Source organism: Buteo buteo, chromosome 21 (assembly GCF_964188355.1).
Source record: "Buteo buteo chromosome 21, bButBut1.hap1.1, whole genome shotgun sequence".
Taxonomy (NCBI): Eukaryota; Metazoa; Chordata; class Aves; order Accipitriformes; family Accipitridae; genus Buteo; species Buteo buteo.
In genome coordinates, this window is record NC_134191.1 from 16681232 (window position 1) to 16708354 (window position 27123).

The 27123-nt window shown below is 34.1% G+C and overlaps 1 protein-coding gene across 1 annotated transcript in view; it reads right to left on the reverse strand.

Moving 5' to 3' along the window:
- Positions 1-27123, reverse strand: part of CACNA2D3 (calcium voltage-gated channel auxiliary subunit alpha2delta 3) — a 475703-nt gene that overhangs the window by 231795 nt on the left and 216785 nt on the right. The window contains exons 9-11 of the mRNA XM_075052542.1: positions 25252-25326; positions 10613-10702; positions 3140-3253 (exon numbers count right to left, since the gene is read on the reverse strand). Coding sequence (XP_074908643.1) covers positions 3140-3253; positions 10613-10702; positions 25252-25326 — 279 coding nt within the window. The remainder of the gene's footprint in view (positions 1-3139; positions 3254-10612; positions 10703-25251; positions 25327-27123) is intronic.

Sequence of the window (27123 nt, forward strand, 5' to 3'; positions counted from 1 at the left end):
TTATGTTTTTCATAGTGAAACATTTCAGGCTGAAAAGAGGACAAACTGATTTGATTTTTTTCTACATATTTTTTAATATACAGTTTAGAACACTGTATAATACATTAAATATTTTATAAGAGTTGGGTAGAATATTGCACACAAAGTAAAAGCTACTTTCTAAACACTGTGTCCTTGCTAAACAAGTTAGGATTCTTCATGCTAGGCCTTTGCAGAAGTATACCCAAAGGGAAACCTGTCCTGATGCTTATTGCAACAGCTGTGCTAAGTATTGTTATCTCAGATATAGCTGTTGATTTGCACATGAAAGATATATAGCACATGGTTTTATGAAAATACTTTGCTGACTGTTTCAGAGAATGCTTTCCTTACTGATTTCATATGATAGAGTTTTCCCGTGGTCTCTTCCCATACTTAAAGAGAGGAACTAACTTCACAGTATAAGAAAATATGACATCAGAGGCACATACTTCTGAGAGATTCTGTACATCTCCTTAGACATCAGTGTTTGCTAGATAAAGCCAAATGTTCTCATGGAACATTTGAGGACTTAACAACTTAAATCAGATAATATCCCATTGAATAAGAGAGGAAAGACTGGCCACAAGGTTTTTACATTTTTAAGCCTCCTTTCCAGTGGAACAAAATAAGTTATGTTTTCATAAAACAGAGCTAGTCCTAGCCTACAAAGTCACTCAATCATATCAAAACAGGAAAGGAGATAAAATTAGTGGGAGGGAGAAGGTGCCAGAAATACTGATTGAAATTCCAAAGATAATTTAGATTATCTTAGATTTAGTCATATTCCTCATATCCTCTATTTATTTTGTTTAAATTTATATATTGCTTAATGAAAATTCTTCATACATCATCTGATCATTGAAACCTTGAACCATTACAAGATTTAATTGACTAAAATATTAAGAGTAAATACGGAAGCCTATAGCTGAAATTAACAGCTCTCAGACTATTTCTATAGAGATAAAAGTGTATGCAAACATCTTGGAATTAAAAAAAAAAAAGGAAAAATTTTGTCTGTTGTTTATAAACATTTGTGATCTGAAGAAGCAGCTACTAACATAATAATTTCACAATCAGGTTATAGTTGTCTTATTTCTATCAGAAAACATTCGGAAATAAGTGTGAATACAAAGATGGATTTAAGACAGATATTGAGACTATATTACTACCAGACATTTATATGAGCACAGCCAGCTGATAAAAAACTTAAGCCATATGATATTAAGGAGCTACACTAATTTACTTAGAAAGAAAAATGTATCATATGACCTGTCTGATAAAAAAAGATTCCATTTTGAATATTTAAATATCTGAAAAACAAGCTACAGTTCAAGTATGTTACTGTTTCCAGAATTATTCAGTAATTTCAACAGACAAATGTATTTTATAAAGCCGTAACTTTCCATATGTCTAATTAATCAACAGAAAAATCAGTAAAAGGTTTAACCCTGAGGAATGACCCCTCTTCAACAGTAAACACAGAATAAGAAAAGGCAGGTGATATTTTCATGTAAATAGCAACAACAAATAATCTCAGTGAAAAGCAGGGAGACAAAGATCAAAGGTCACATACTCTCATCCAACTTGTAAATAGTTGATAACCACATTTCAAGGAGGTACTTCTTGTATGTCACAGAGGGGAAACAAATATTTCAGCAATATTGCCAATTGAGATGTGACCCAATGATACAATAAATACCAAAATGGACAAAAGCTGACATGCAATGCAACTTCTTTCATAATACCTAGTTCTACATCTTAATGCATTAATTAAATATCAAACTTCTTCATCCCTTCCACTACACAAGGACTAGCATCAATTCACATGAGAAGTATTACAGGTCTCCTCAGGATATACGCAAATACTGATGTATTCTTGCATATTTTTAAAGACTACAGACTTCCTGGCATGTCCTGGTAAAATCACAAAAAGTATGAACTTTCTCCTTTTAGAGAATGAAGTTACATAAAAGGACTGAGCAGGGTATCTGAAGAGAAAAATAGATCTTCTGACTGCAGTTAGTTATTACTCCACTTTCTCTGAATAAGAAACTCTTAACAAAAAGTTGAATAGTTGTATGTCAATTTTACTACATGAAATGACAGTAATTGACATAACATTTTCAGAAGATCAGTAAAAAAAATCACCAATTACCCATTTTCTCTGGCTCACTGATTGCTAATAGATGAGGTTTAGTTCGGGTAAACAAGAAAAGGGAGAATAAAAAACAAAAGTAATTTTATAAAAGAGAGAAATATGTCTAAAAAATACAAATCAAAGCTACTACTTTTTTCCCACAGAATACTGAAACCCCATGCAGCACACTCATATTAATCAATTACTTGCTCAAATTGCACTTTGAAGAGTGTGGTTGTTGCTTCCACAGGCACATAACATGACAGGTATCTCAAACTACAAAAAACTTCCTAAAATAGTCCCAAAACTTTCCTTAGCAGAAGATAAAAAGTAGAGAAGGAAATTATTTCACATCCAAACATAAGGCCTACTAGAGCTTTCTCATCAGGAAAATTCAAGGGATTTCTGCATTACTGTATAACATCCATGTGTTATATAACAAGGTAATTTAATTCTGGGTAAATTTCTTTATACAGATTGATAGAACCAAATAGTATTTTTAATTTCTTTATTTGGCAGAGTGAGGGGTAGAGTTGGTGAGATTTTATTAAAAAACTGAGTACTACATCTATTCCTTCTCCAGTCACAGTAAACTGTTCACTGTCCACAGTACATACCCCTCTTTAGCTTCAAAAAGCATTGAATTATTAATGAATATTTTGGGAGAAAGAAGAGAAAAGTTTTTTTCATGTTTAATGGTGTCTCACAGGGGAAGCATCATATAATGGTCAAAAATGTACCCTGGAGGGAAATACTTCCTTAATAACTTATTATCCTAGGTTCATTACTACAGTAAAAGGCCATCTCTGTCCTCGAGCAATATCACTTAAGAATCATTTTTGTCATTAGTGAAACATCCAGTTATCCAAAATAATTTTTAGATCATTAGAAGGATTGTTACTGACTTTTCAGTAGGCATACAGTTTATATTGGGTATGAAGCTTTGGGTTTTCCATCAAATAAAGGTGAGAACATACTTACTTTTCTGTCTGGCCAATTATATTTTGCAAATATTGTATCATATGTGTCCACAGCTCCATCAGTAATCAACATTATGGCTTGGCTGCAAATACTTCCTTGTCCTGTGTGATTGAACTGTGAAAGGAAACGATTATTAGTTACAGCACATTGCTGTTAGATGAAGATAGATAGGATCATGCTGGATAAACATGGATCTTGTCAAACCTAGCATGCTTAGAAGTAGGTGAAAAAGCCTCAGGTTGAAAACATTTTATCATAGATATTATGTTTTTGCTGAATTGTAACTTCAATTGTGTAACAGAATCTGGATTCATTATATATCCCCATTTTATCAGCTTGAAAAATAAGAAACATACATAACTATAGCCCTTCCCCAAATTAAAAGCGTATTCCCCTGTTTTAGATAGATGATCTGTATTGATGCATCTATATAGGGTTTGCTTTGATTTAAATATAATTTTAAAAGAACAAGCTATACAAAAAGAAGAAATTAATGACATAATTTTACTTTGAAGTACAGAAGATACACCACTTATAGAGAGGCATATGACTATTCATATGGCATTCATATTCACTCAGGATTACATTCCATATGTTATTTTTCATAAAATGTTTATCTGGGGGAACCAAGTTAATATTTATATATTCTCAGATTCTCCTATTACTTGAAATGAATACATATAAGTAATTCAAGTCACTGAACAGCAGTACTTGAGCACAGGTACTTAGACAGCAGTCAACATATCCTTTGGAGTACGCAAAGAAAGTTTCATGATTCCACAAACAGGATTTTCTCCTGTTCAAAGAACAAGTAAATTGGACTGAGTCACAACAGAAGCTTTGATCTCTTGATTCTGGAGTTGGTGCCTTAATTTTGAAACCATCTGTCTCCATTTGCTCTTATTGCACAATAGGTTCTTATTTATCTGTGTACTATTTTATATATTCAAGGAACTTAGGTGAAACATCCAGCTTTTAGCAAAATATGCAAAGTCGGAAAATTATTTGATTTTTAATTATTCTGTATGAACACTAAAAAAATCTGTGAGAAGATCAATAAATTGGGGCATTAACACACAACTCTATAGATTGGTCTAACATTTGAGTACACATTAATGAATGAACAATCTTCTTTTGTTCTCTTCCTATGTAGTTTTCAGGTACATTACCAACTTTGAGGTCAGACAAGGTCTCATCCTAGCACCTTTCTCTTGGTATTGAGAAAGCCAAGCAATAATTACCTTGTCCCACCTCACTAGCCTATCTGTGATGAATAATGCCAAAAAAGGGTGGTCCCGTTTGAGAAGTAGTATTCAAGTTTAAATGTGGATTACCTTGCAGTGACTCTGACAGCTTCTGGATTCAACAAAATTTATTCGGAGTGTTCTAGTTTGATTTGGGATGGCAACTGCTCTGTCTTTAAGTTTTCTGCAGTCTACTCACCCTTACATATTCACTGTTCTTCCCAAAACTCTAAAAACCTTTTTTCTAGAAAAAGTTCTTAACTTCTAAAAATGTCATCTTTGTAGACATGCCTGCAGTAGGAAAGGGAGTCAATGGTGGGTTACAGCAGTGCTCTGTCCTTTTTCTTCTGCCTTTGCATTTCTATATCTGAGTAATCACATCCACAGATATCACTCAACAATCATTTATATCATCTACAGCTCTCCTCCAGGTCAGTTTCCTTTTGATCAAACAGGAACCTCAGTGAACAGTAATAGAAACATGTTACTTAAAGGGAAACTAATGTGGGTTTACAGAGTTAGCTATATTTGGTCACTGCCTGTGTGAAAACTCTTATCTGTGATATCTGCAAGGCAGTCTATCCTTAAAATTCTTCAGTCATGACAGTTTTTCCAGTCTTAACCAGAACCAGCATTATTAAAGTGGCATTCCTTCATTAGTATGATCTTAGATCCAATATTTTCTCATAAAGTTGAAGTTACTTGGTCAAGTGATATATTCTTCATATGGACAACATATTTTGAAAGAAACAAGCTATATTAAAAGGGAAAATAACAAAGGGGGAACGACTTCATATATTTATTTTAAAACATCACTCTATGCATCTGCATTATTCTATGTAGTTATCTGTTTGAATATTTTGAAGAATGAGATTAAATTCAAATGCTTTGATGAGTAATATCTTCTCATATTTGTCTAGAACTTTAATTTTATTGAATAGCAAGAGTGATGAAAGTGTTTTCCATAATAATAACAATGACAAGGGCCTTATGATGAACTACAATTAACTCAGTGATTCATCAGTTAGCAGCAAAAATTTCAATGCATCCTGACATTTACAGCATTTGGTTGTGATTAACAGTCTTTGAAATGTCACAGAATTTTATTTAATTGGCTATGATTTTTTTAAAGGTAATCACTGCAAAGGCTGCATTTGTCACCAAAAGAGATAATTGCGGTTGTCACATGACATAGTAGGTGCCTAACTACAGTACCAAGCACTTCTATATTCTTACACTGTATAATGAACACTACATAAATTGATGATTGGAAAGAATTTGGAAGTGGATTTTTAAACGTGCTTTTCAAAGACATCAGTATCAACCATCTTCAAGTCTTAACAACCTAGGCAAATACTGAAAGGTAATTGCAAGGCAAAATTAACTGGGTATAATTAGTGTAACCCCTGAACCATTCCAAAATCCAACCAGAATCTTAAAGGACTATTTGTGTAAAACAAAGATTTTTCTTTTTTTCCTTTCCCTTTTTTTGCCTCCTTTTTTTTTTTTCTCTCTCCCCCCCCCCCCCCCCTTCTTTTTTTTTAATGTAGACGAGACATCCTTAGCTAACCTATAATTCACAAGAATAGATTTCTGGCACATAGAGGTCACATCCTATAGACAAAGTAGAAAATGGTTAGCTGTACTCTTTTAAGGAGAGTTTAAGTAGCTTTTTCTCTGGCCTAGGCTGCTTAATAGAAGCTCTCAGCAACTTTGCTGATACGCCTGTATATAACGGAAAAGATTTTTATGCTGTCAATTCTGGAAGTATATATGCAAGAAGGCTTGAAGCTATTATACTCCCTTTTATAGTATAGATAGAAGCAGTCATTACTCTACCTTGAATAAATCTGAACATACATATAGCATGATCCATCATGACTTTATATAGATCAAAAGACTCTCACTCATCCTAGGTACAATTCAGTACATGGGATGACAGTTCCCTTTATTCCCAAAACTATCTGTTTACTTAATGAGATTTTTATACTACATCCATCATTATAACTTCAGTTGCCTCACAGATTTTAAAACAAAACAAAAAAATCTCATCTCAGGCCTTCTTGATCACTGTAATGGTTTTTTGTTGTTGTTTACACAGATTTGGAAGACTAGTATAGAACATCTCTTGTATTAAGGCTGGTTGCTATTTACTGTTGTGTATCTGTTTCCTGAGACTATATTCAGTGCCCATAATGGGGTTCTTAATAAACCCTCTACAAACAACCTAGAGTGTTCTTTACTTCATGCAGCTTTTCCCATTGCCATTTTTGCATGCACCACATGAAGGAATTAGTTCCACACTGTCTGGGCAAAGGCAGTGGGTGGAGGAGGATCCTCATCCTTTCATTTTAGGATTTTATGCCTGGAAAAGAACTGATCAATATTGTGCTTCAAGATGAATACAAAGGAACTGGAACCATTAGTTAATCTATGATCCTACAGTATAAAGGCAGGCACACTTGTCAAGTCAAACCCTTTGGAGAATATTTTGTTGAGGTCTCATTTGCAAGGTACATCCTTCAATCAAAAGACAGTTTGCTACTTATTTTTACATGAGAATTTCTTTTTCCAGCAGATTAACAGATTTTTTTTTTCCCAAAAATAAATGACTATACTTAAGGAAACACTTTAATACATTTTCACAAATATAAGCTCAGCTGAAAAAAAAGAAAACAAGAAGGAGACAGAAAAGGAAAAGAACCCAGGGGTTGGGAAGCGGGGAGCGGAATAAAGGAATTTGCTTGTTGTATTTGTGACTGAAATATTTCTTTCCAAAACAATCCTGGTAAATGTCAGTGACAATAATAAAGTTTCTAAAAAAATCAGTTGGCATAGCTCAATCTTTATTTTATCATCTATTAATTCATGAGTTGTGACTAGTTTTTCTGTATGCTTAAAATCCAATTGAGGTTAGTTAGGATGCATATTAATTCTAAAGGTACATGATTTTTAAGTCATGGGATCTACTAAGGCTAGATAAGCTGAAAAATAGATGGCTAGGGAAAAGTTAGGAAATTTAAAAATGTACTATAAAAATTTCTTTCAGCTTTCTTTACTAATCCTTACTAAGCTTAGTTATAGTATAGCAAGTTTTACTGAATTTAATTTGTGAGACAGGAATTAAGTCCCTGTAACTTTTACAGTGAAAGAAATGTATCTCAGTTTAAAGGAGACACACTGTAGTTGTTAAAAAGGTGCCTCTTTTCAGACCCATACTTTGACTAGAGAGGAAGGGTGAATTGATTTCTAATGAATGTATTAGAAACAGTCAACATTCCAAGGCATTGTTCAAACCGAGAATGATAAAGCGAACTAGTTCTGGATCTGAACTATCAAGGAGCAAGACAGGGATCTAAATTGTCAGCCCTAAACTTAGGATATTCTGTAATACACACCTACAGATCCCACTAATAGCAGTTATTTGGAGCCCATAGACATAGAGTTTATAGATTTCTTGGAAACAGACTGTCTTGGAAGGATGTCAGGAGGCCAGTTTGGCTCACAGAGAAGAGATACCCTGAATATGTTACAGAGGTTCAAGTAGTATGAACAGGGCATTGATTTGTTTATTTTTGAAAGCTTGTCTCTAAACATTGTAAATTTCTTCTTTAAAGCTGATATATATACACACACACAAATATATAAATTTACTTTTCTGGATATGAAGTGTGATTCTCTCTCAAGGACAATCTGTTCTTAGAAAGAAACATATAGTGGATTTACTTGGAAATATCCATCTCTAGCGTTATACAATGTTAGCTACCACCAGCTGGACTGTCACCATGATAACTGTATCAGAAGAGATTCATTTCTGTCTGTAGACAAACTAGAATGCCTAAGTACACAAGGAACTACATTCTCATCATAATATCATCAGACATTTAGTAGAAGAAACTGATCATCTAAAAAACATAGTCCATACATTTCAACCCAATACTTTGGGCATCAAAACACTATCTTGTGTTTGGATCTCATTGCAATCTCCCTTTTTTTTGTTGCTCTGGAAAAGCTTTTAAAAACCTTTAAGTAATCTTGTTTGAAAAACTCAAAGCAACAGAAGTTCTTGCATAATGTATTTTAAAGGTTACTTAATGATTAAAAGTCCACATTAGTTTAATTCACCTGCCAGGAATTTGATGTTGCTCTGCCTTTCTAGATGATACTTCCCTCTTCACTTTAAAAACAAAACAGAACAAAAAATCTTCCACTACACATAGGAGTTCTAAATCAGGATCACTTCACCTCTTAATTGATCTAGATTATTAAAAAGAATACATGCATAATATTTAAATATTTTCTTTTCTTTTTTTTAATAAAGAGAAAGCTTTTCTGGAAACACCAAAGCATTTTCAATCATATCTCAAGCTGCTAGTAGTAACTTCAAAAGAAAGTTAGTCACTTTTGCTGACTCACTAATGCAGTTGAAAGCTTACTGCAAGATGCAAGGAACAAGGGTTTGGCCTCCTGTTAAAAAGGAGTGAACTTTGGGCAAGATGGAGCATTCTGAAAGAATCCACAGAAATAGAAATTTTCTTCTTTTTTTTTTCTCTTAAAAAATGCTAGGTGGGGATTACATGCAGCATCATTTTGAAATAACTTTACAGCTAATACTCCAGGTCTTAAAATGGGAATATTTGGGGATAACAGTTTAAGTTTTCTTTAGGACTCATTGATCACTGATTGCTAGTATTTCACCTTGGGGCTCTTGGCACTTGCACACAAATGACTGTTTGCCACTTTTTAATCAGTTTCCTGCTTTCCTCAGTCTTGAGGCTAACTGAAATACCTCACATTTTCCCCCTCAGTATCTGCGCTGGCATTTGACGTATTTGGTGGTTTAGCCCTTCACAATGGCATTTGCTATATAGATCTTGTGTAATGAACTTTGCTGTAGCTTTGTGATATAGCAGTTCACAATTTTACAAGTGCTCATTAGTTTAGATATCCTGGAGAAAAGATCTGCTTGTAATTAGTTATTTTTAAAAAAGTAAACACTCTCCTTTACAGAAATCCTGTATCTAAACTGATATTAACAGAGAGTATAAGCAATGGCTTTAGTCCTACCACGCTACCTAGAGTTTTCATTCATAATATCATGAGAAATATTTGATGGTGCATTTTATTTTCATTGGTTTGCTCCCTCGTACTAATTCTCTTTCATTACTACTACTGCTCACTCTTCTCCTTCCTTTCCTTGCTTTTTCCAATATACATTCCCAAGAAAGTATATAGTCAGCTGAATCAAAATATTGCCAAAATTTTTCCTTGCTGCAATACATAGCATGAAAATATATTTTACCTTTGCCAGAAATGACAAAAAAAAGTCTCTGAAATACAGTACATAAAATCATTTCATGATAACCACTAAGACTGATGTGCACTTTGTGAGGAAAAGCATTTCAGACAAAGACAATGGGTCTGATTTTAATTAAAATAGCCTTTGAAGGACAATTTTCTGGACAACTAAGAATGCTACACTGATTTTATGTGGAGTTTGGGAGGGAAACTAGATGCTGTGCACTAGATTATCTCCATGAGCATGATGCTCATCTTCTGGAGACTGCACTCCTGTTTACAGACATTATACACAGGAATGTTGTCAGGAAGTTGGCCTAAAGGTTTTGGCAGATAAATAGTTAAAATAATATTAATGCATATGAGCTGGTTAGGCAAAGCTTTACATTTCTCCCTTTATCTTAGAGTATAACAGAAGTACGTACAGAAGTGTTCAAATAACTTCTTTTTTATAAACTATTAGAGATATTAATTGTCATGCCAGAAGTCAAACCAATGAACAATCATTTCACAACTCTAATAACAGTGTGTATTCTCAAAGTGTTTATGAATATACAAATTCCTGTCATTCCTAAAACATTAGCCCTTCCAAAGAGAAAAAAACATCTAAACTGTGAAATTTGCTTGTTACCCTAGTATTTTTTAACACCTAGAACAGCTACTGAAATAAACTTTATTTAATGTACACATGTATGCATAGGTGTATACTGTATATATAGACATAAAATACATTAATATAAAATGTATACATACAAAATGTAAAATTATATCTTTCACCACACACAGATTATATAAAATTCTTGTTCTATATATAATATTTTACTACCATCACATTTTTGAGTTCGCTCTAATTTATTATCTTAAAATTGATAGTAATTGCTAAATAGTAAGAAAGGGGTCAGCAGTGTAAATCTGAAAAGCATTAACTTACTTCACTGAGCATGTTGAAAGCTTCATTTAAAGCAATGTCCAGCATTCCAATTCCTTTTGCAAAAAGTTTGTCAAGGTGTTCCCTGAAATGCTGAAACATGAACAGGGTTTTATTTGTCAGTATATTTGTACATATCAATGATTAAGGATTTCTGAATTCTTCTTTAGACCTACTCATTAAGCTTAAAAGACTGCATATACTAATTCATAAACCACAGCAATTTCTGGTTAATCCTTTTGACTCTTGAAGTCACAGTAAACTAAGGATATGTTAGAACAATAATACTGCAAAGGTATCACAAGATATGGTTTTGGGTAGTTATTCAATCAAATAGTTTTCCATTGGGTTTTTTGTTTGGATTTCTGTTTAGCAATATCCATATCTTCTTTTCGCTTCATACAGTAATTTTTACATTATTTCTATGTATTCAGTTTCTAAGTTTTCAGGATCCTCTGTTTAATAAAAATAATTCTTTCTGAAATTTAGCTTTGAGATTTTATGGGTTTTTGTGATCCCTCCCTAAAAGATAGTAGGCCCTAATCATTAGGCTATTGCAGTTTAAATGCAGTTTGTCAATGCCAATATAATATTTAGATTGATAAAGAACTACTCCACACAAGAAGAAAGAGAGGGCTAACCACTTGCTAGCTATATATGACTATCTTCAGTATTATGTTGTGTAGTCACACTTAAACCAAACTTTTGTAGTTTTAAATGGCTCATCCATTAAGCACTGTCATACTTGCTGGCCATAAGCATGGGTAAAATTTTATAACAAGCAGTTTTTAAAGGCTGACAGGTAAGAATTCACCCTATATTTTCCTCTTTCTAAACATACGTTATTTCTCCAGATATGTCAGAAGTTTGAAAAATTTCATGAATTTTGCACTCAACAAAAACACAGGACTACTATATAATATGTACATTAAATTGTAATTTTTTAGAGAAAAATGTAAGCTATGGAGTACTAAGTAGCACATTTTCAAAACAATGTTAGCACTACTTTGTGAAAACAGTATATTCAGAGGAGAAACAAATTCTCTTAGGTTTATAAGAAGGAGCAATATATCTTTAAAAACAATATCATGAACCATGCTATCATAAAAGGACACTGTATGCAACATCAACAAACAAGTACTTCACTCCCCTGATTTTCTATGATGGAAACATTTTTTTTTATTATTTCATAAAATAAAAAGATATTACAGCAGTATATTGGAAGGCAGAGAATTTCCTATTTGATTATTAAATTTCAGTAAGTCGAAACAGGAAAATTTACATCCTAGCCTCTAGGCAATTCTGAAGCCACAAAAAAGGGCTGCTTTTTCAAAACAATTATTTCATAGTGACCTAGTAAATATGGTTCATTGCAGCTCAATACTTTGAACATCCGAAAGGCACAGTCTTGTTCATCTAAATAAGCAGGGATAGCGTAAATGCCAACACAGCTACACTGCAAAACGGTTCCTTTTTTCCCCAACTTAAACACAGCTAACTTAAGTAAATACTATTCAGTATCTCTGTGGTACTAGTAATTACTGTTTTAAATACATTTTAAAATATAATAATTAATTTGCAAGAAGAAAACAAAGACATATGTGGTGGGAAATAGCAGGGGAGGCAATGCTTTTGTGAAGCACTATTTCAGTCTCCACAACTGGATAAAAAAGTTACCTCAATAGGTAAGTGGAAAATTTTTATTTATCAGTCCATTGGTCTTAAAGCATTATTATAGGCAAGAAAACCAAATCAAACTAATTATCTTTGTAGAAGAATTAAAATACTGCTGTGCCTTGCATTGTGCCTTTCATATTTTTTACAAGTAATAATGAAAATAAGAATGAATACAAAATAATCAAATATTCCCAGACAAGGGCTACTTCAACTGTCAGCAGCACAATGCAGTGTGTTTTCTGGAGCTACTTCAAAACACAGTAACTGACCAGCAGTCAAGATTCAGAGACTACTGACTTCAGTACTCAGGGTGATTTTAATACTTATGGCCATCAGTCCATACACAAAAGGATTAACTACAGCACAGGACTGTTACAGTTGTTAAAGCTTTTCAGAAGCTTAGAAAGTACAACTGTTTTTCATGAAATATGTAAAGGTCATACAAATTTAAAATCGTTGAATGGAATTCTTCAAGAACTAAAATATATCATGTTTATAAAATTCTCCAGGAAACATCTTAGCAAAACTAGTTTTACATATAGCTGACATTTTTAAATAGAAAGTGTCATTAACAGTTAAAAAAATATGGAAAGCAAGCAGTTTACTATTGTTTCAATGTCAAAAACAATTTCATAACATCAAAGTTATGTGTTGACTAGACCTTTTCAAGCTACTGAAGCAGCCCTGTGCTCACAGCCCATCTCTTCCAGACACATTGCACTAAGGTTAGTTTACAGTTACCACAGATGTTTCCCTACTAACACAGGGATTCACCCTGAAACAGAAGAGTTCTCTGAAAATCAATAAAGCCAAATTTTCGTATTGGAAATAAGTTTCTAATCTTACCTTTTCATAAATCAGATACGTTAAAATAAATATTTATTATAAATCATATTTCTCTTCTGAATACATTACTGCTTCATAATTAAACTAGAATTATTTTGGTATTAAAAAACCAATATTTTATAAAATATTTGAATATTTCAGAGACAAGTACAGTGGAATATTTATTACAATCCATATACATAATCAAATATGAACATACAGCATAAGCAGATTACAAAAAATTACTAGTAAACAGTATCATCTCTAGTGTATAATCCAGGTCACATGATCTGTCAGGAGAACAAATACATTCTCTTGCCATAGGTGTACATATATACAGGTTCTGAAAAATACACTGTTGATATATGAAGAAATATAATAGTGGTGTTTGACATAAAATAGTAAAAATGTTAAAAATCGATTTCATGCACTATGAATTTTAACAAATCAATGTTTTCTGCCTCCAGGCATTGCAGTGAACAGATGCTACAAGGTGATTCTGCAAAAGGATTAAATAACTAAAATGCATGTGTGGTTTGATCTTTGTTTGTCTGGAGGGGGTTTATGGGGGTTTTTGATTTATTTTTTAAACCAACTCCATTCTCTATCTTGTCTTTGGGTTTTTTTGAGAATTTCAGCCCTTTGTATGTCCACTGGAGAAATCACACAACAACATTCAAAGTAACATTTCTTTGTTTCCCTTTTTATCATACCAGATGCCCTTGATGTGTGGCATTAATTGGATGCCTGCCAAAAGAAATCATGTTTCATTTTATAGGCAGCACAAAGAATAGCTTCCTCAGACTGTTCACTCTACATCTAGCTAAGGCTGTTTATTATCAAACCATCAAAATGTACTGTTGTACTTTCATAAAGACTGGTTTTGCACCCTCTTAAAGAGTGGTACCTTACTATGACTTCAAAGGGCATACTACTGATACAACTATTATCTGTCATGCTGTTGTTTTAAGGAAAATCTTTAAGAAAAAAATCCAAATCTCCAAACACTCATTTTTTTCCCATTTCATGTGTCCAGTCAGTACAGCAATGCCCTGCCAGTCATGCTATAGTGGCCCCTTTATTATTGGAAAAGGCATTTTTAAAAGCATTGTATTCTTTGTGTATGAGAAAACCAAAGTTTCAAACTAGTATGCCTCTCAAAATTTCTCTACAACTTGCCCACATGTGTCTCCAACTGCCACTCAATTATTTCATCCCTTGTAAAAGCACCGCAAAACAGGAAAGTATATTTCAACCCTAGTAGGAGTGAAAAAATGTCAGGGCAGGACACTAACCACTGAAACATCAATTTAAAGAAAAAGTGATTTTGGAATGAGTTAAACACACCTCAATTCCACCTTCAATAACTTTCAGAAATCAAACAGATCCCAGAAAGTGGGAGTCTCCTGCTCTTAATGACTCAAAAAGCATCTTTTAATCTTTACATCTTAAATACCTCTTTTTAGTAATAAACTGCACAAGAAATAATATTGGTTTATCTCAGATTCTCTTTACTGTCCTATTGGGAGCCCCTGTAGTTTAATATCTCAATTTCCTTGAGTTTGAATTGGATATCTGTCCAACTGTGTGCACAAAAATTCGCATGCAACTTTATGCCTAATTTCCATGTGCAGTTACCAGAATGCGCAATATCTAATTGTGGAATCAAATACCTAATTGACATGCATAATCTTGGTAATTCTGAATGTTAATTAGGCACACAATTATGACAATCAGACTCTGATGTCTGATTACAAAATTATAAGGCCAGAGCTCAACAGAAGAAGCTGTGTCTTTATTACAGTGAGGAAGCATAGATGTGTTCATCTGTGGAGGTATCTATGATCCATTTAGAAGTGGCTGAAAAACATGAGCTGAAGAGAGTGAGGATACAAATGCACTTGTGCATGTCAGCCAGGACACGGTCTCTGCATATATCTACAAGGGTTCAAACCAGAACATTGATGATGCGTACACTTGGTCTTGTACCCTTGCATGCTGCTGATTTTGTCTGTTTATAAACACTATCGTTTGTCAAAACCAGAAACTCCCAGTGATCCTAACATCTGATAATAATCCACGTATGCAAATCAAAAAGGTTCTCTCCTTTTCTTTTTAAACTGTGCAGAAGTTGTTAGGACCCTCCAAGTCAGAAACAAACCAACAAATACAGTTGATGGACCTAGAGTCAGGAAATGGGTTCTTTTCCTAGGTAAAAGTTACAAATATGCCTGTTTGAAGAACAACCGGGGTATACTGACACTGTTTTTCCAAAGATGAAAATAATATTCACGTGCCTATTTCTACTTAAAAATCAGGTGACCCAACTTGTCTTGGACTATTTCAGAACCTAAATGAGGAAGAACATAGAAATAACTTTAATGGTCTTCATATTCTATGCTTCATGGGACAGTTATACAGAATACTAAAATCACACCATTGTTGCCTATGGCTTTGGCATAACTGAGCAAGAGTATAAATTTGTGACCATCTATCACGATAGAACTTGGAGTTTCTCTTATAATGAGATTATTGAAAACGTTTTTTGGTACACCCAGGTGTATTCACTTTTTCTAGCCTCACAGCTTCATCAACAATTGTAGGGATTTTGGACCATACTTGGTTACATGATTACATTAAATTTTCAGACTTCAGAGATTAGGGTAAAATTCACTGGCAAAATATGATAGCAAGTCATATTTCTGTTACTTCTTTTTTCAATTTCCTACTTCTGGTTTATTAGGGTTTAATAGTTAATACATTTAAATAATTCAAGTTAAGTAATTTATTTCAACAAATCAGTGCTTGGGAGATGACATGTATGATTTTGCAAAGATTCAGAACACTTTTTCATGATTCAGAACACAGAAGAATTTAGGGAAGTAGAGGGGGCTATCTGAATACCGGTGAGAATCTGATGTTCCTTTCCTAATTTCAGGTCATTGCAGGCAATTTAAAAACTCTTCTGAGATGAAGGCCAGAAAAATGAAAACTGATTTTTTTCCTTTATGGCAGAAGGTCCCAACTTTGTAGCTAAAATGACACACTGGTTTATCTAGCTCATAGTAAAGCTGAAGAATAATTTACTGATTTGGAGGCAATTCTGAAGAAATTCCAAGGTGTCTCTTTTTATTGGTCTCTTATCTTGTATGTTGTTCTAATGGCTTCACAAGGTTTACTCTCTGAGATTACAAAAGCTGACTGGTATCTATAATCACAACAAGATGACAAATTTTTACATTCTGGAAGTGAACAGAACCTGGTCACGCTCCTAACAAATGTGAAAGAGTCCCATGTCTGTGCAACAGTCAGGGAAACTTTTTGGGCTCCATAACCTTCAAGGTTTTACTCTTTTTAAACAAGAAAAAGAAAGGAGAAGAAAAAAGTACAGCCATCCTCATTTGACATCTGAGGAAACAAACACATCTGAAAGCAAGTAATGATACATTCAAGCAGAGAACTGAGTTCCAATTCTCAAATGCCAGGTAAGTGCTGTAACAAACATGCCATCTCAGACATATACAAGAAGAGCAGACACGTTGTCAGCTAATGTAATACTCCCTAATGACTGGCATTCGTGTTTTGTTATAGCTTCTTTTTACCATAGCAAATATTTGCAGAATTTCACTGATGGATTTTTCCCTAGCATCACGACAAAGCTAGTCACAATAGTGGCATGTTTGGCTCAAGTTTTAATTGGTATACAGTCTACAAGACTTCACAGGCTGTTTTAATGCATCTTAGCATGAGGACACCACCTGAAACCTCACAAATAGAAATACATCACCCAATAAGTTCAGCTTGCTATGGCTTGTAGTAGATCCTTTTTCTGGAAGACTTGAAAACCTGTTTGCCTTTATATTCTATTTCTCTACCACTGACACTATAGAAGTACACTGGTAGTGAGTTTACTGTTGTAAACTTCTGACTAAATCAAGTCCCCATCTCTTATCTTCCTACTTACCTAGCTAAACCAGCCTCTTTTTTTTCTATTTTAGGGCTTCTGAATTAGTTACTTGAGTTATGCCCAACTTTCCATTTACAGAGTTTTCAGCATTTTTATTACAACCAGCAAAGTTTTTATTTCCTTCTCATTAAGGCAATATGCTACACAGTAGTCCCAGTACCCTGGGATAAATTTTATTACAGCTTACTTGTGATTACCAAAAATAAGGTACCATTTATTATGAGTAGGAATACCCAAACTAGATGAGGTTACAGGACCATGGATTCAAGTCTAAGCATACATGAATAAAACATTTTCCACTGATTCTAAAGAGGGAAGCAACAATTCACAACTGATACATGCAGCAGAGTTTATACAGTTACACTGGAAAACTATATTTGCTATTAATTGTTTGACGAGGGTGAGCTTCCTACAGAATAGCATTGTTAACAGGTTCAACATTCCTCCTGATTTCTCTGTCAGTTTTAGTGCAAGTCTTTGCTACTTCTAGTATTAGTTCACATATTCATCCATGCATGCTGTAACTCCAAATGTTCCTGAGACATACGTGGCAAAGATTATCAGATTTGTGAAGATGAACTACATCAGCATATAAACCAGTGGGGGAAAAAAACACAAACCCAACAAAAACCCACACAACAATCAGAAAGCATACGTGGGAGGTGGGAGAGTGATGTTTACTGATGTGTCACAGGGAAGTTTACCCACATGTACTAACAGTTGATAAATGTGCATTCACATCTGTAAAATGCATTTAAGCATCATCCCATTTAAAATCCATTGCCAGGGCAACTACAGGTTAGCTTGCCGGTGGTGATTATCCAACCACTTGCGTTCCCTGGAACGTTGTCTTGGCAGACTGGATTTTTTCCAGGAAAACAATCCTGAAAACAATTCTGAACAAAGAGCTCAAGATTCAATATACTCAGATTAAAAACAAATTCTTGTTAAGTAGATTTGTTGCCTGGGGCTGCAATAGAAAACTTCAGACCAAATTTCAATGGTCTGGGGCTAGCTGAAAGTTTTCAGGGTCTGTAACGGCTAGCCAGTTTTAAAAAAAGTAGATTTCAGTGAGACTTTACGTTTTGGGTTTTTTAACAGCTAAGCAATGCAGTCCACAATCTTTTTGGAGATCTGACAGAGATGGATAGATAACTATACACCTAAGTAATTTGCTTAAATAAAATTCAATATGCAAAAATTGTGTTTACCGACCTCTTATTGGCAATTTCACTCAGCTTCATTGCTGAATCAGTCTTCTGGTTATTTAATTTCTGGTAATTGCATATAAAAATAAAAGCTCATTGGAAGGTATATACTACATCTGCCTATTTTTGTCATTCTAATTTACACAGGGGTAAGTTCTTGATTTAGTTTGGAGTTACTGTGCCTATCTGTGCATCTAGAAGATGATATATTTCATCTGGAAACATTTACAGAGAAATGTCCTCAATCCATATATAGTACATTAAAACAACATATAAAAGAGGAATGTATATTGTAATATTGTTACTTTAAATCTGGAGTTACATTAAATCAGATTGTCATCCGATTCCTTTGGGGTAGGTAAATTGTAACATGGAGTTTCTCAAAGATGAAAACCTCTTGGCCCAAGAAAACTAGTATTAAAATAGGCAGTTCCACATGTTTGTAATTTGTGGAGAAAGTGCAGACGGTGACAGAATAGTGTCTGAACTATTTCCCACTCTTTTTTAAATTTGTGTATAGCAAATTGATACACTTCAAGGTAGCAGCTGTTTAATGCTGATGCCAAATTATAAATTAGTCTGGTAAAATTCAAATATATGTTACATATTTTATATTACTAAACCACATTTAGGATCACAGATTAATTTCAACCTCATTTATGCTACCCAATGTAATTATAGATTTCATTTTTGTGATAAATGAAACTTGAAGCAAGTTTTGCAAATTAGGGATAGCTTACAACTTTCTGAGAATATGTCTCCACATATCTAAAATGAACCTTCAATGCAGGAATGTGCCAACATAAAAATTTAATGTCAAATGCTAGGTTATGAAAAATTATAGAAATAAGTGGATGCAACTTGATGCCTGCCATATCACCTGAAATTATAATTATTCTTAAAACAAATTACTGTATTCCCCTATTGTAAAAATGAAAGTAGAAACACCGTATCTTGGAAGAAGTCTAGCACTGGGATGCCTAGTTTGTATCTTAGTAAAACTGTTGGCACATATATTAACACCACTCACATCAGTCTGACATATTTGAAGTTTAAGTTTGTCTTTTATAAATACATAAACCAGACTTGATTCAATAAGGTTTCTCAAAAGCATTATACCTTCTGAAGTTGTATCTGACAGAAATTCAAGGTGCAATTAGATCCTCAATAAAAAGCTACACATAACACATCTTTTACAGAAAAAAAATACTTGATCAAAACCTCTGGAAATTTCTAAACATATTATACTTGCATCTCTTCCTTGTAGGTTGTTGCTCGCAGTAAAAAAAAAAAAAGTTAAATGAAGATTTACAACTCAAGACTGCATTACTTTGCTGTTCTTGAAGCTGGAAGGGAACAGGTTAGATGCTTAGAATCATCATTTCTTTCAATGTATCCTCACACTTTCTTAAAGAAAAGCATGTTACTTGATCAACATGCTGGAGATTCAGGGCTGAAAAACCTGTTTTCTCCAACCTTCATTCCTTTCCCATAATAAAAATGCATGAATATATTAAATGTTTAAATGCTTAATTACATTAAACTTATTTGATACCCTTTAACAATCTACTGTAATGCACCAGACAGATATTTATCAGTGCTTTAATCAAGGAGTGATCTTGATCAAGTAACCCCTACAGGTATTATGAGGCTTGCTCAAAAAAAAAAAAAAAAAAAAAAAAAATCCTGCCTTCACTATGCCAATCACTATGAAATCTGCTGTACCAATCTTCAAAATATGCATTTGGCTAAGTTGAAAGCTGCAAAGGTAAAAGTACTCATGCTACATTCTCTTTTCTGTTTAACTATCTTTACTTAACAAAAAAATGCACGATCAAGAATCTTCGGCTAACTTGGGCTCCTATACCATATAAATTAACAAGTAAACCTAACTTGTGACTCCTTACTAAAGTGGCCGTGAGAACAGACACCTAAAATATTAACCACAGGGGTAGAGAAATAATAATTTAAGTAAAGATGCAACCAGAATACAGATTGCATATTGCAGAGGAAATGAATGCAGCTTCATCACTACAATTGGGTTGTCACTCAAAGAGAAATGCAACTTCCTTGCTCTGGATGCACTTTGTACAGATTTACTCTAGTGTCAGGCCCACATTCCTACTTGAAAGAGAAAAATGGCCAGGGCAAGGGTTGGGGGGGCATGGGGGGGGGGTGGGGGAATGTGGACTTTATAATATCTTTCCTGACATTTGGAACAGAAAACTCAGCCAATTACTCAATGGAGAGTGTCACCAATGAGTGGATATAAGATGGTTACAATGCTTTAAATGCTTTTTCATACTTTAACAAGAGTGGATTTTTTTCTTTTAGGTAAGTAGTTCCCACACTGTGGTCCAGAAAATAATAGTAAGTGGTCTACAGCCAATGTGTGGAACTAACACTGGGTTTACAATACTGTTTCCCTCCCCACAAAAGAAGAGATGGGGGGGAAGCAAGAGCCAAACTGCTTCGCTGAGAAAATGTGTAAACCAGATACCAGATAGCCTTTTTTTTTTTTTTTTTTTTTTTTTAGGACTAATTGGATTTTCTGAAAGTCTGGTGCTTTGGAAGTCTGTTACATTCCCTGCCCATTACGGAGAAGAATTTCTGCAACCCATCCTTGAATGTGAGAGAGCATGTTCATTTGCTACCCGTAATCCCATTGAATATTCAGTACCAACACCGTTAAGAAGCACTCATTTCCCAGGCTGCTATAAGCCCTAAGGCTGAAGCAGTTTCCTGTAGCCTACCAAAAAAAAAATAAATCCTCATGCTCCATTCCCTGAAGATGCTCCCAGGTTTCATATTACCTAGACAGGCTGTGCATGGGAACAGAATAGGCTTTGGCTGTAGCCCAACTGCCTGAGGCCCCAGACTGCTGCGGGTGGCAAACCAAACTATTTTACTTATGCCTGCATCTTGGAAAGCCAGGCTGGCTGCTACTGCAGCTGTGCAAGAGGTCAGGATGAGCAGGGCAGTGTCTGCGCTGGCAGAATGGAACCCTCTCAGCAGAAGCAACCACCACACTCAGCCCTCCTCAAAAAAGAGGATCTGATCTCTCCCCAAGTTCAGCCCTGGCCCATCTGCCCCAAGTTAGTATAATTTAACCCTAAACTCTATTCTGCTGAGAAGCTGGTTTGCCCCTTAGCTTACTATAAATGAAGTGCAAGTGATAAGGTAGCCTAATCGTCTGTATTTTCTTTTTCTATTTCTTTGTTTTGTTAAAGTTTAGAGATTAAAGAAAACTTGATTCAAAGAAAGACATTCAGCATGTTTAAAAGTGACATTCTTAGAGTAGAAAGATTCCATTTGAAAACATCTGAGTCTTATATAAAGACAGCGTAGTAGTTCTTCAATAAATACTTTCAAGGCAAATGTAGACTGGGGTACTGATCCTGTGAAAGCAATTTTCATTTGGAGTTATTGAAACAGCTGCTTTCCTCCTGAGATAAAAAGCTCCAGTCAAACATTTCAAAGTAATTTCTTATCTCTGCTTCTAAGAACTGTGTTTATTTGCTACATGTGATGTCAGATCAACATAGCAAGATACAGTTAGCAAGAACTGGGGTGGGTGGGTGTGTGTGTTGGGGGGATTTTATGGTTTTTTTAAGGGTCATTTGATGGGAATTTTTGATATTGGCATTCACGTATTATAGTTTAAAAAAAAAAAAAAAAAAAGAAAAAAGAGAGAGAAATATACTGCCCAAATGGTAGAACTTAAAGTTTACTCAGCATAAATTAATAGCTTGGTAAAACTGGCTTTATGCATGCTTCCAGCAACAAATGCTGCATTAAGAAATACCTGTCCTTAGTAAGGTCAAATGTATATATAGCAATATAAAAGAGTGGTAGAGTGAACTGTTAAAAATTCAGTCCCTGCAATCGTCAGCAACATACATCTCCTCTTTCCACATAAGGGAAAACTATAGCAATATAAAATATCATTACAGCAATTTCTAATTGTTTCTGTTTAAAATTAGCATATGGGAATAGATATTTGCTAGATAAAGAGAAAACATTCTAATGTATTTTAAAATGCTTGTATTTATTTTGGTGCTAATGGAGCTTATACTGGTAGTAACAGATGTGGTCATCCTTGCCCCCATTCAATTGAGCAGAATATTTGACATTGAAAGATAAAGAATAGAAATTTCTGGAAGGAATATATCGTTACATCTTCAGACCTACGTTGACCTTCCAAAATATCAGGCATATGTATATACATATAAACTGAAACAACAGCATATATTTTAAAATATTGCCTGTCAATCACCTGCTCTACTTTGCCAATGCAGAAACTTATGGTTATATGTTGATAATGGCTGTTTGAAAAAATACATATTACAGTGTTTGTCGTGATATTTTTCTTGTTTCTGTTTTATCCTTTAATTACCAAAAGAAAGAGCTATTATTACCAGTGAACATGCAAAGGAGTATTTACTTTGTAAGACTGGTTGAGAAAGTGTAATTTCATCTACTTTCATCTGATACTACAATGGACATTTGGCAATTACACAGAAAAAAAACTACAGGAGAAGCCTGGTACATCTGTCAGACTCACAGAAATGAAAGTAACAACCCAAATGATAGAATTTTTATGATGAGTTCCAAAACACAGCTAATTACCCTGATAGCTCTTGACCAGTTTTGGAATGTGCATAGTAACAATATTTTAAGACATCTTTTTTCTATGGACCTGACCAAAAGACTATGAATTCAAGAGAAACTTTTCTAGGAAATTCAGTAACTTTTTGATGAGGCCCCCAGGTAATTTTGCTGTGTTGGTATATTCAAATCACATAGTATCAGATCTTACAACAATATCAGACAATTCAGGAAGCTGTTTGTAACTATGAATTCAGAAGCACGATAACTGAACTACTCATTTACGATTAAGTGGTTGTCCATCTCCTTGGCGATCTTTCCTTTATACTCTGAGCTATACTCAGGACAATGGCACTTTTGTGCCTTCCAGTGTTTAGGCAAATAAATTGTTAACTTCATTACACAAACTAGAAAAAAAATAAGAACCTATAAATTCACAGAGGTTAAGAAACAAATGAAGATTGACAAAGTCATAGTATATAAAAAATACACAGAACTATTACATTCTACCTATTTCAAGCTTATCCTCTAGTTCTGGCCTTTCAAGGAAAGAACAATAACTAGCTCACTAATACGAATAACAGGAAAAAAGGTCATATTTCATTATTCTCTGAAACCTTGCATGAATTATTCACTTTATAGGCAAAATAAAGCACAAAGTGATTCCAGAAATAATAAAAAATAATAATAATTTAGCTAACTAGGAACTATATTGAAGCTTACTCTGAAGAACAAAATATGAAATTTTACTTAGCTATTTTGAATAATTGAGCACTGTCCATAAAATCTGAGCATCATCTGGGTGGCATAAAAACTTTTTGATCAATTAAATTAAAATGAATCTGACATTAAGTAACATATGGGTGTCTAGTAATCTGCATTTTGATCAGTTGCAGAGTGATGGAAAGGCTAACAGTAGGATTAATTCCAGACAGTACATCTGGACAATATAGTTGAATCTTTAGTTTTAAGTCTAGAACATGCACAGCTTTCATATGGCTCATTAGATGCACCCACAATAAAGTGCTCATTCAGAAAACTGCATCACAGTTCACAAATAAGGGTCTTCAATACTAAATGATTAGAAACAGTCCATGCCATTCCACATAGTAACCAAATATTTAGATAATCTAAGAATCAACAGTGGAGAACATCAAGTACATTAAGGAAGCAGTCCATGAAGAATAATTCCTGTAGAATGTAAGTGTATGTGTAGGTAAAACAGAAAGAACTCATGTAAATAATACAATGGACTAAAGTTCAGCATAACGAGGTCAAATTCATTTTGTCCTGGTATACATAAAAAGACCTAACAGTGACACACTTCAAGTGTGTTTTCAGAGCAATTTTTTCTACTTATTGTAACACCTCATTGACTTCTTCAGCAAAAATGAACTACCGCACTAAATGTTAAGCACAATTCAGTGCTGAGCTGAAACTCTTCTGATTTCCTTTAGTTAAAAAAGAGAAGTATTTAAAGAAAGATGCAAGACTGCTGCCCTCTCCAGCCATAACAAAGACTCGGTATACATGGACAAGTCATTTTAAGAAGATGGAAAGCTTTAGCAGGGAAGAAGCTCTATAACACAAGTGGCTTATTTTAACAGGCCTTTCCCTCTACAAGAAACACAGGACTTTTCAACTATCTTATTTCATAGTTTTACATGGCGTAAACAATCTTACCTTACCCTTCTAAGAAGTGTGATGGAATAATGCTTGCATAGGGAATAACGCTTGCACAGAGCAACTGCATGTGGATGGCAGGCAATAAACTAAACTTCAAGCTGCAGATTCATACTGCAATCTCCCTTCAAATACAACTTTCACTGAAATCACTGTAATTTTTTAAACTGAAAAATGCCAGCAGGATGTAATTAATTTGAACACTTTCACAGACCTTTCTTGAGTGAATGCATTATTATTTTGACACACCTGTTTGGAATGCTGATTTTTTTTTTTTTTATTCACACAGTATTATACTTGATTTCATTTGTTTTGAGATTTTGTTTCAATTTTAGTGTTAGTTTGACTTAAGTGTGCCATCTCTTCCTCAGTAATTTTTGGTAACGGAATGATGGTTCAATTTAAAGCAACATAAATATTTTAATTAAAGTAATTACTAAACTGTATTAACAGTATATTTTCAGTGATTTCTGTATTTTTCCATTAAATTTATTGACTAGGAGATTATTTCTTTTTCCTCCTACTGAGTCACATAAGAGTCTTTTGAAATGGCATAAGGAGAATAATTAATAAATTCTAATAACAGAATGCATTGTACTAGGAAAAGATCATTATAGCACATTGTTATGCACTGCATCCTATCTCTCTGCTGTTCTGTTACTTTCATTCCTTACCTCTTTGTTGGCTCTGTCTGCTTGAACTAATGTTCCATTCAGACATGGCTCTACATAGTGAAGTTCTTCATTATACTATAGAGAGAAATAAAAAGTATGATGAAAAATTTAATTAAAAGCTTTGAAAGATACAATTTAATTTAATGATTTAGAACTACAGTAAAACATGCACATAAAGCAAGAACAAAAGGATTCGGTTCATTTTTAAAAAGTGGCTGTGGTATTTTTTTTCCTTTTACATGATTCTTAATGTTTCAGAGGTTTATACTTCTTAAAAGGAGCATTTAATTGAATGGATGCCAACACTCAGGTGGAGTTAATGGGTACTATATACACTAGTTGGCATAAATATCCTTCAAGTTGAAATCTGGGTAGTATTAAGAGGTTATGTTTGATACATCACAGTCACAACTCCCAATTCTTTGCTACATATAAAAAGAGTCCTGACAAATATTTGAGGCACTGGCAAACCTTTTGGAAGGTTAATAGTGGAACAACTATGCCAAAAAGTCTGTAAGTTTGAATCAATCCTGGACATGTCTGACAATAGTCAGAATTTCAATCAAGCAGAGTAGCTTATTATACACTAAGTCATGAAGCTGTGACAGATCTTTAAAGAATTATCTGCTTATCTTGCAAGGTCTAAGTTAGATAGCCCAGTCCTATTTTCAGAAGCATCTTAAACATTAAAAGAAACTGAGACTCATCTGCAGTCAGTAGATCTTGCAGACTCATGGATGCTTAAGTCACTCAATTGAAAATTGGACTTGATTGTTTAAATCTTTTAAACCTTTCAACACAGGTCAAGTTAATACAGAAGTACCTTCAAAAAGTCTGCATTAGTTGTATAGATAGAGTTTTAACTTAATTCCTCCTCTCATTAATTTAATCTACTCTAGAAGTTATCACAGATCAAACTGTAAGGCCTTTGCATTCAGGCTTTAAGCAGTTTCACCCTTTCATAGGCATTAAGTCATCAGAACTTTCATAGTAAACAACAAAGGGTGACAAGTTAAGTCAAGTCAAAAATAATCACGAAAAACATTTCATTAGATTAATTTATGGATTTACTCCCTTCTTCCTCCACCTCAGCGGGAATAAAAAAAGCCTTACAATGACCTGCTACAGAATGCTGCTTAGGCAAGGTTCTCTGTCACTGAAAGTTCTCGCTGTCTCCCTCTGCCTATAGCTCTGATTTTGTTCTATTCTCTTCAATTTAACACCACTCCTTTCTCTACACACACGTCTAACCATAGACCCCAGCAACCTGTTCCACTTTGGACACCTGTCATCATCATTCATTTTAACAGTGCACTACCCACCACACTCATAATTACATAATTACTGTTGCATAGGGAAGAGTGTTTAATCTGAACTGCATCAAGTTATTCTTGAGGCATTGTGCTAGACTCAGTCCTCAGCTGTAAGGAAACCGAAACCCAGAGTAACTCCACTTACTATTGCTGGTTATACAGACTATTCACAGCAGCATCAACATAGTAAATGTTTCATTGTATAGAAACAAACAAGAATGCTCAAAAGATATTTACACATAATTTCTGCAGCAGATTTGCATGCTTCCCTAATTATTTTATTCCCATCAATGTTATTCCAATATATGAGAGCCTGTGGACATGTCTATTGTTCCAAAGGTAATATGAAAAACAAGGCAGACTTCTAGAACACTTTGGAGTCACTGAGAGTGTCATGTGTGCATCTCAGTGTCATAAGTTTATTGATATGATAAACAATGTACTTTGCCCTGTAGTTTCACTCTTCAGACTGCTTTCCAATCTATCTCCTGACAGTCATTGCAAAATAATAATACCAAATCTACACAGCATCTCTTATTATAGGCCAAAGTCAATACTA